Source organism: Tupaia chinensis, unplaced genomic scaffold (assembly GCF_000334495.1).
Source record: "Tupaia chinensis unplaced genomic scaffold, TupChi_1.0 Scaffold000466_1, whole genome shotgun sequence".
In the NCBI taxonomy this organism is placed as follows: Eukaryota; Metazoa; Chordata; class Mammalia; order Scandentia; family Tupaiidae; genus Tupaia; species Tupaia belangeri.
Window position 1 is genome coordinate 2792730 of NW_006159975.1, and position 9862 is coordinate 2802591.

Here is a 9862-nt window from a genome sequence, read left to right on the forward strand (position 1 = left end):
CTGTCTTAAGACTTTCCCCATATATTCAGGTCTGCTCAGATCATTTAACAATGAACTCAAGTTGTCAGAAAGGGAGCTGGATGGTAGCACAACAGAACAGTGTGATATTAATAACCTAATTGCATGAAAGGAAAATTAGAAAGGTGGTAATAATAATGATAAGTTGAATTTCTTATTCCTTATTAATATGAAAACATAAGCTACAGGAAGTAGGTGATATGTTGAAATATTATGTCTAAGTTTGTATTTCTTTTTGCCAATAGCTCATAGTACTACAAATGACACTGATGTCCCTATGGAAACAACTGAATGCATTCAAGGTCAAGGAGAAGGTTACCGGGGCACTACCAATACTATTTGGAATGGAATTCCATGTCAGCGTTGGGATTCCCAGTATCCTCACCAGCATGACATAACTCCTGAAAATTTCAAGTGCAAGTGAGTACATTAAGCAAATGTTATAAATTTCAATAGGCCCTGGGGAAAATGAGGCAGAGTAGTTACTTTTTACTAATTTCTGTATTAGTGAGCCTCAAACTTTAGTGTGCCCAAGGATAATCAGGATTAAAAGGCATATTTTTTCTCCACTCAAAGATTTTGATTATTTAAATGTAGGATTTGACTCTCAAAATGCGTTTCTTTTTGTTCTGTTTAAGTTTTTGCTATAGAGGGTGTGTGCTTAGCAAAGAGAGACAGACAGAGAAGGAAAGTGACCAATGACCCATTCTCATCCGGGGGAATGGCCGTGCTGCCATCCTTGTCATTCTCAAGATTTTGGGTACATGTGCACACTTGTTTTTGGCGTGTTTTTCAAGCCATTGGATCTGGGACTCATACTGCAAAGTGGGCCATGTGAGACCCAACACCTTCACCGTCATGCCTCTTGCTGGCCTCAAATATGTATTCATAAGCACTGTATGTGATTTTCATCCAGCAGGTTTATGCACCATTCTTTCCAAAGCTCATCCCCAGGTTGTTTCTGATCACAACCTTGCTCTTGCAGGTCTACTTAATAAATTGATTATTGATAATGATCATCAGGTATATTTTCAACTAGTGCCTTCGTAAATTTTCATATTAGCTTTGGATGGAGATTACACAGGGTTTTCTCTTATAAGACAAGATCCAACTTTATCTCAGCCAAAACTTTAAACTGGTGATTGTTTAGCCTTAAAGATCTGTGAATGGAATGCTTTTTTAAAAACTTAAATGTTTTTTATTGTTTCTAGATTTGTTTTGAGAAGTGGGGAAGTAGAACAATTGTTTAGCTGGATCAAGCGAAAGGAATTGCACTTGCGTGTGAATTATATAGTTATGTGCATTCTCCACGGCTGCTTATTTTCACCATTTGACTTTTGTTAGACACAGCCACAATGCCATGTGTTTCTAAATAGTTCACCTAGTTATGAGAAACATAAAGTGATTGCGTTGCAGAGTTATAACACACATGTCATTGAGTGGCTTTGCTGAAATAGAACCTATAAATAACATATATTGGCTTTATGTAATTGGCTTTTAATGTCACCCTAGCATTTCAGGATGGAGCACTGTGCAGACTAGTTAGCTCATCCACTGGAGAGGGAGGATGGCTTGTGTATTGGGGGGGCTAAATCAGTAATTTGTTTAAATAATAAACCTCCATCTATTTTTTTCATTGTTTTATAACTAATTTCTAGTTATCATTCTGGGCTTATTTCCCTTGTTTCTTTCAAAGAAATGAACTCTATCCCTGATCCATGTGTTTCATACCTCAGAAGTAAACATCAAATGAAAAAAAGCAAAGAAAATGACAAAAGATGATTTAAAAGGACTAAAGGAGACAGTGTCAGTGCCAATACACTACTTGTTAACTTTTTTTTTTTTTTTTTGGAGAGGTTTTCGCTATAGGGCGCATGCACTCTCCAGACAGACAGAGAGAGACAGAGAGACAGAAAGCAAGAAATCACCCCCCCAGGGGGGGATGGCCACACCGCAATCCCTCCTCCTCCATTCTCCTCTCAGGATCTTGGGCACGCACACACACGCGCCTGACATGAGTTTTAAGCCACTGGGTCCGGGATGTGAATCGCGGTCGACTACATGGTATTTCAATGACATAGCCATTACGCTAACTGCTGGTTCCCAATACTTGTTAACTTCTAATGACTCATAATCCCCAATAAGAAATTGTGCAGGTACCCACTGAACTTTATATGTATGAAAAAGAGAATGACTGGGGAAATTCAATTTATAGACTTCACAATTTAAATTTAATTATCAAAAGTTTAACAATGATATCCTATCAGAATTTAATCTCTCCTCTTTAGTTATGTGATGAAAATAATCAAACATAAATATCAAAAACCAATGTGTGAACTGTGTTACAAAACTGATAAAATCTAACTTAACATTTTGCTCAAAATATTGGTTTACTATTTGTGATCTAGCAGAAAGAGATGTGTTTATCAGATGCCTCTGGTTCTATTAAATGTTATTTGCCCCAAAACTGATATTCTTTACAAATGGTGTTTTTTAAAAACAGGATAATTGAACAATACTGCCTGTGATGAATCTACATCAATTTTATAATTATCAACTTATTTTAGTAATTATGAACAATTCCTTCCTCAAGTGAAGGAAAATAACTTAGAAAAATATTCGGGTAAACCTTTAGTTTCATTCTTACTTAGTCTAGAATAATAAGGAGCTTCTAAATATAGATTTTTAAAAACAATTCTTTATTGTAATTTTATTTATTATTATTATTCAGTTTGATCAGAGAGAGAGCAAGAGAAAGAAGGAGAGTTGGAAAGCAAGTTGCCAGGTCTGAGAATTGAACTGCAGTTGGCCATACAAGAGTCTAGTGCTTTAACCACCTACTGGGACTCTAAATATAGATTTTAAAAGCAGACCCATACTAAACCATATGCTATGCTTAGTTCATCATTTAATTATCTTGATTTAAACCAAACAACCTAAAATGATTTAAGTAAGCAGCTATCCATCTAAAACTGCAAATTTGTATAAATATTTCATAAGATTTAATGTACACATTTTATATGACAATTGTTGTAAAATAAGTATAAATTTGTTTGAAAGAAAAGTTTCCATCTAAAACTGCAAATTTGTATAAATATTTCATAAGATTTAATGTACACATTTTATATGACAATTGTCAAATAAGTATAAATTTGTTTGAGAGAAAAGTTTTTTAAACTCTAATGTTAATACTTTTACAAGAAGAGTAAATTTTTGAATATAGGTTATAACTGAGTATTTGTTGTACAATGGCTTCATCTTTTGGCAAACAATATTCTCATTTTCTTAAAGTAATTCAGATTATGTCAGGGCCTATTTTGACTACAGTAGATTATTTGTTACTTGTTGATTTTCCAATTAAATGCAAGCGTCTTCCTTAAAAACTTCCAAGTTCTGATGATTCCTGTGTTACAAAATTATGGTACTTCTGATGAACCTAAGGGATACAAATACTGTGGTTTCTGATAGATTTAATGTAACTGTAATTTAGTTAAATTATTAGTCAGGGATCTATAAAAAAGTACATGCTTGCTTAAAATGAGGACGCATACTTGGGACCAGCAGTTGGCATAACGGCTATGTTGCTGGACTCATATGTAGTCAACCATGGTAAGAGTCTCAGATCTGGTGGCTTAAACTCACAGCAGGCGTATGTGCATGTGTGCCCAAGATCTCAAGAGGAGAATAGAGAAGAAGTGATTGCGGCATGGCCATCCCCCAAGGGGGGGTGGTGATTTCTCGGTTTCTGTCTCTCTCTCTCTCTTTTTGGCGAGCACATGTGCCCTATAGCAAAAACCTCTCCAAAAAAATATTAGGACACATACTTTGAGAGAACAAATGATAAACTCCTCATTTTATTTAAATGATATATTATGTTAAGATAAAAAATATAGACATTTTTTCTTACTGAAAATCCTAAATTCCTAATTAAATTAGTGGTTAAATAAAAGATGTACATATGCTATATTGGGAAATTTGCTCTATGTGTTTTTCTGTAGTCTCATTAGACTTTAGTTTTACAAATATATTATAAAGATTTTGTATAACTTCTCTAAGTCAAGAAACAACTACTTTATAATTAAAAGAAATCTGTGCAGCTAGCAAATACAGAATTCAAGAAAGAAATAGGTATCATTTTTTTTTCTCTAGTGTTTGGCTATTTTATGAGTAAGAGAGAGCAAGAGAGACACAAACAGATAGTACCCTTCAGAGGGTCTTGACACTGCATTCCACATCCAGATTAAGCGAGCCTTGGATCATGGGTACATGCATGCCTAGCATACTCAGAGAGGTCTCTGGTCATGATTCGGTAACTTCCCATGTGGGTCTGCTTTATAGAACTTTGTATTTTCTGATTGTGCCACCATTTGGCCTCACTATCTTGGTTTCTGTTGTTGTTTTGTTTTGTTTTGTTTTTTTTTTTTTGGTGGCAAAATGTTAAATAGGTTAAACTTCTATTTTGAACAAGAATAGTTCATAGCTCTTAGTAACAGCCTTTTTCCTACAAGAGAGATAGGTGTTTGTGCATTATACGTGGGCCACAAAAACATAAGTAACAGGCCGATTGTTTGAAATGGTACTGCCTGAGAATCCAAAGCATGAGAATAAATGAGAAGAATGTAGTGGTCCAGTTTCTCTGTCATGAAGCAATAATGTTTGAGTGGAAATCTGAACCTATGGAAGGAAAAGAAAACTGACATCTGACAGCATTTATTTCAGTAATTTGGGCAGTGTGGCTTTGTGTATACTGAATTCTAAACTGTTATAACTAACCTAATTGCAAAAAGTTAGAACTCTATTTATAAACATGCATACATGCTGTGATTCTAGAAGTGTAACAACAATGATTTCACCAATACAAGAATTCAAGCGATTTACATTAACATGCTTATTCTCAATAGGGACCTAAGAGAAAATTATTGCCGAAATCCAGATGGGGCTGAGTCACCCTGGTGTTTTACCACTGATCCAAACATTCGAGTTGGCTACTGCTCGCAAATTCCGAAATGTGACGTGTCAAGAGGACAAGGTAATAGCTGACATTTTACAGAATGGGGATGATTAAATTTAGGGGGATTTCCTACATGGGGGACAGATTTTATAGTAGATGATCTTCTTCTTATACTGGTTTTGCTGGTTAGCAAACAAAATCGCTAAATCTGAAGTTGGATTTTTTTTATTATTATATTCATTCATTCAACATTTATTTATTTACTCGAGTGGGTACTAGTGACAGGCACAGTTCCAGGTGCTGGAGATATACCAGTAAACAAAACTAAATTCTCTAACCCCATAGAACTAATTTCCAGCAGACAGAAAACAAGCAAAATGAAATCATTAGTTTGCAGCATGCTAGAGAGAAAAATACCACAGAGTTTGAGAAGGTGGGAGGGAGTATTTTGTATTTTAATAGCCATAGAAGTCTTATATACACTTGTAACAGTTCAAAAGGATCCAAAGGAAGTAAAAAAAAAAGCAGCCATGCCACTCTTTGTGTGTAGAGTGTTCCAGATAGAGAGAACTGCCAGAACAAATGGCAAATTTGAGTTGAGAGGGAACTCAAAAAGTTAAAGGAAAGAAACACATCACTATGGCTAAAATACAGTGAGCAAAAAGAAGAGTAGCCAGCCGGAGATGAGGTTAGAGATGGAAGGGGGCTAAAATTGCATTGGCCTTGAAAGAATTAAGGATTTGTACTTCTACCTTGAAAGAGAGGGGACTCTGTTGTTGGACTCAGAAGAGAAGTTATCTGATCCGACATATGTTTTCATTGACCCACTCTGGCTGCATTATGGAAAAGAGCCAGAATTCTTGACAAATAAAATAGAACCAACGAAGTGGTCATTCCGATAATCCAACCAAGACATAGAGTGATATGGATCTGTCAGCAGTGGAGATAATGTGTAGTGGTGGGATCTAGGGTAAGTCACCATTGCACATGGCAACAGAGATGCCACTGAAGACACTACTTGAGGAAGTAGTAGTAAAGTCAGACTGAAGTGGGTTTAAGCAAAGAATAATTTGTTGGGAACCAGCAGTTAGTGTAATAGCTATGTCGCTGGACTCCCACGTGGTTGACCGCAGTTCGCAGTTCGCGTCCTGGACCCGGTGGCTTAAAACTCAACGCAGGGCGTGTGTGCGTGCGTGTCCAAGATCCCAGGAGGAGAATGGAGGAGAAGGGATTGCAACGTGACCATCCCCCCTGGGGGGGTGATTTCTCGCTTTCTGTCTCTATGTCTCTTTCCATCTGGCAAGCGCACGCGCCCTGTAGCAAAAACCTCTCCAAAAAAAAACCCAAAAGAACCATTTGTTAAGGATTAATAATAATCATGGAAAATGGTTATGGATACTGAACACAGTGGGGGAAGATGGTGGGAGAAGAGGGAGAGTATGAGGAAAGAAATTAAGGAGAAAAATAGAGGCAAAACATTTATGAGACACAGAAATGGATTGTTGTCTATTGAGTATAATGTGTATTGTGTCCTCAACTGGACTGATGTGAGGTGTATTCATGTTGGGCAAATTCACTTTACAAGCTAAGTGATGTATTGTATTTCAATGTATTAAAAAAAAAAAGACAGGCATAAAAAAACAAAAAAATAATAATATTGAGCACTGGGCATTTGTCAATGTATAATAAATTCAAAGTTACGCTTTTCAAATAATTATATTCTATTTTACATATCTTAATTATAAGCCATGTTCAGTTCTAAATTGTCTTAAAAAGCCCAAGCCTGTTTCATAGATTTGTTGCTCTTTGTATTTATTTCTTGTAGTTTTTTTTACCTTTTCACTTGTGCCATTGTTCACAAGTAACCAAAGAGTTGCAGGAAGAAAGGGGATTAGTACCTTTCCATTAGTTTCACTATTCTTTGGAAGATTTTAAAAGTTAGTAGGAAATTAATTTGAAAGCAATAATTAGAAAGGTTTGGTATCAGCTGAGTCTTCTGCATTCATTTTTCAGTTCATTCGCTTGAACAATTACTGAAAATTTGTGAGTCATACAAGGACATGGGAATGATTTATGTTTCTGGTGTGCATTAAGATTTTTTGTATATATATATGTACATATGTACATATGTAAGGGACTTTCAAAAATTTCATAGAAAACATATATTATTAAAAAAACTATACATAGATTCCTGGGACCAGCAGATGGCATAATGGTCACATCACTGGACTCCCATGTGGTTGACCAGTTTTGAGTCCTGGATCTGGCAGCTTAAAACTCACGCTTGGAACATATGCGGGCATGCCTAAAATCCCGAGAAGAGAATGAAGAAGGGATTGTGGCATGGCCATTACCCCCAAAGGATGATTTCTTGCTTTCTGTCTCTCTCCGTCTTTCTGAGGAGTGCACATGCGCTATAGCAAAAATCTTTTTTAAAAAAACTATACATAGATTTCTAATTTTTGGCACACAAACCCAAACTTTAATATAAATAGTCCGCAAGCTTTTTGAAGTTCCCTCGTACATCACTTATCAGAGGATCAGGTAATAGAATTGAGAATTTTCCATTTGAGGGTTAAGCAAATGTTTCTTTTTTTTTTTTTCCTAATAAGTGTATTCATTAATAGATGAAGATATACTTTTATGGGTTATAAATAACTTGTCTAAAGTTTCATTGGCACAGTGGGGATTGAATCTGTCCTTAACAATAACCTTTTTATTTTGTATGGTTTCTCTCTTTTGCTCATTCTTTAATGATGCCTTGTCTATTTATTATTTTTTGAGAGATTTTTGCTATAGGAGGGTGTATGCACTCACCAGAGAGACAGAGTGAGACAGAGAGAAAGAAAACAAGAAATCATTACCTGGGGGGATGACTACACCGCAATCCCTTCTCCTTTCGGAATTTTGGGCACGCATGCAAATGTACCCATTGTGAGATTTTAAGCTGCCAGGTCTGGGACTCAGACTGCGGGGTCAACTACGTGGGAGTCCAGTGACATAACCATTATGTCATCTGCTGGTTCTGTCTTATTATTAAGAATGTACTGTATCTGGTACATGTGTACATGTCCAACAATGTGCTAGGACCTATAGGGGCATTTTTAAAATGAAGAAGGCCTAGAATTTATATTAAAAAACCATTGTTATTAAACTCTACATTCAACTTTGACATTCTAACAGAGGATTATAGCATTCTCTGACCTGTAAGCTATAGCATACATTATTATACCTATTAACTACCTATATATAACCTATTTCTATTTATCTATCTATCTATATGTTCTTGAACATATTGTTGAAAATGTATATTATGAAACTACTCTACATGGTTTTCAGAATTATTTTTTGCCCCCAAATAAACTTGTAATTGAATTCTATTTTTTCCCCTCAAATATTGTGAAGTCTCCTCATATAGGAAAGGATGTTATTTTTATCCTTCTATGTCACAGAAAATATAATGCTACATATAGTTTGATAAATTATAAACATTTTGTTCAAATTTTCTAACAACTGAATTAAAATATATACAAATGTCCTTTCAACTGGATAGTAAATAATACTATTAAAAAAACAAAATTGCATAATTAGTCATTGGATTTTATAAAATACACACAAAAAAACCAGAAGACAATTTTATAGCTTTAAATTTTTATATCAGTATCATAAAATAATGAAAATAAAAAAGTTAAATTTCTAACTTAGAAAGTTAGAAGAAAAAAGAAATACAAGAAGCAAAATAATAAAGATAAAAATAGACATTAACAAGGTAGAGAACCAAAAGTAATAAAATTGATGCATAATTCAAAAGGATACTTTTAAAAATATTTTATCAAATAGATGACTACCTACTAATTGAATCTAAAAAAACAAAAAGCACAAATGTATAAAATAATATTATCTAGAAAGATAACTAGCAAAATAGGAAATTAGAAAACAAATGAAATTATATTCAATCTCATATACAAACTTAGAAAAACTTAGATAAAATAGTTAGTTTAGTAGAAAAATTCAAGTTATTTGAATTGATCCAGCTAGAGAGGAAAAGTTTACATGGACTAATTTCTAAAGAATAACTACAGACATTTATTAAATAGCTATTCTACCAAAAATATACCATGTCCAGATGTATAGGGTGGATAATTTCAATGCTATATGAATATAAATTTTCCCAAATCTTACCTAAAATAGTAACTTCTATGTTAAAAAAATTAGGATGCAAGTATAATATTGATAGCTAAACATGATAAAGATAGCACAAAGGAAAAAACAACTGTAGGTCTATCTCATTTGTGATTATTAATTTGAAACTCTTAAATGAAATTTGAATAAACAATCCAGTGGAAGAACTAAGAAAATAATATAAGACTGAATGGAGAAGTTGTTCAGTATTAGAAGCCCATTAAAATAATTCATCTTTGATGTAATAGAATCAATACTATAACAAATCTCAACAGATACTGATATTACTGTGACAAAATATACTCATTTCTCATAAAAGCATTTAAATTAAGTAAGAATTTATGGGACACACACACACACACACACACACACACCCAATTATACATCTGTATAGATTTTCTTAAAATATGTGTATATATTTACTTTTTTCTTAAAGAAAGATTTTTGCTACAGGGTATGTGTGCTCACCAGAGAGATAGGGATAGCAAATGAGAAATCATCTCCCAGCAGGGGATGGCCACACCACAATCCCTTCCCCTCCATTCTCCTCTTGGAATTTGGGCCTCCCACACTCATGAGCCTGGAGTGAGTTTCAAGCCACCAAGTCTGAGACTCAAACTGGGGTTGGCCATGTAGGAGTCCAGCAATGTAAGTGCTACACCATCTGCTGGCCCCAGGAGCATTCTTACTAAGTTCAAATATATATATATA

General features: G+C 34.6%; 1 protein-coding gene across 2 annotated transcripts in view; it reads left to right on the forward strand.

The window, feature by feature from the left end:
* The window catches only part of HGF (hepatocyte growth factor), an 87211-nt gene that overhangs the window by 42600 nt on the left and 34749 nt on the right, over window positions 1-9862 (forward strand). For both annotated transcript variants that reach the window (XM_006155767.2, XM_006155768.2), the window contains 2 exons: window positions 264-438; window positions 4920-5047. In XM_006155767.2, the coding sequence (XP_006155829.1) occupies window positions 264-438; window positions 4920-5047 (303 nt within the window). The remainder of the gene's footprint in view (window positions 1-263; window positions 439-4919; window positions 5048-9862) is intronic.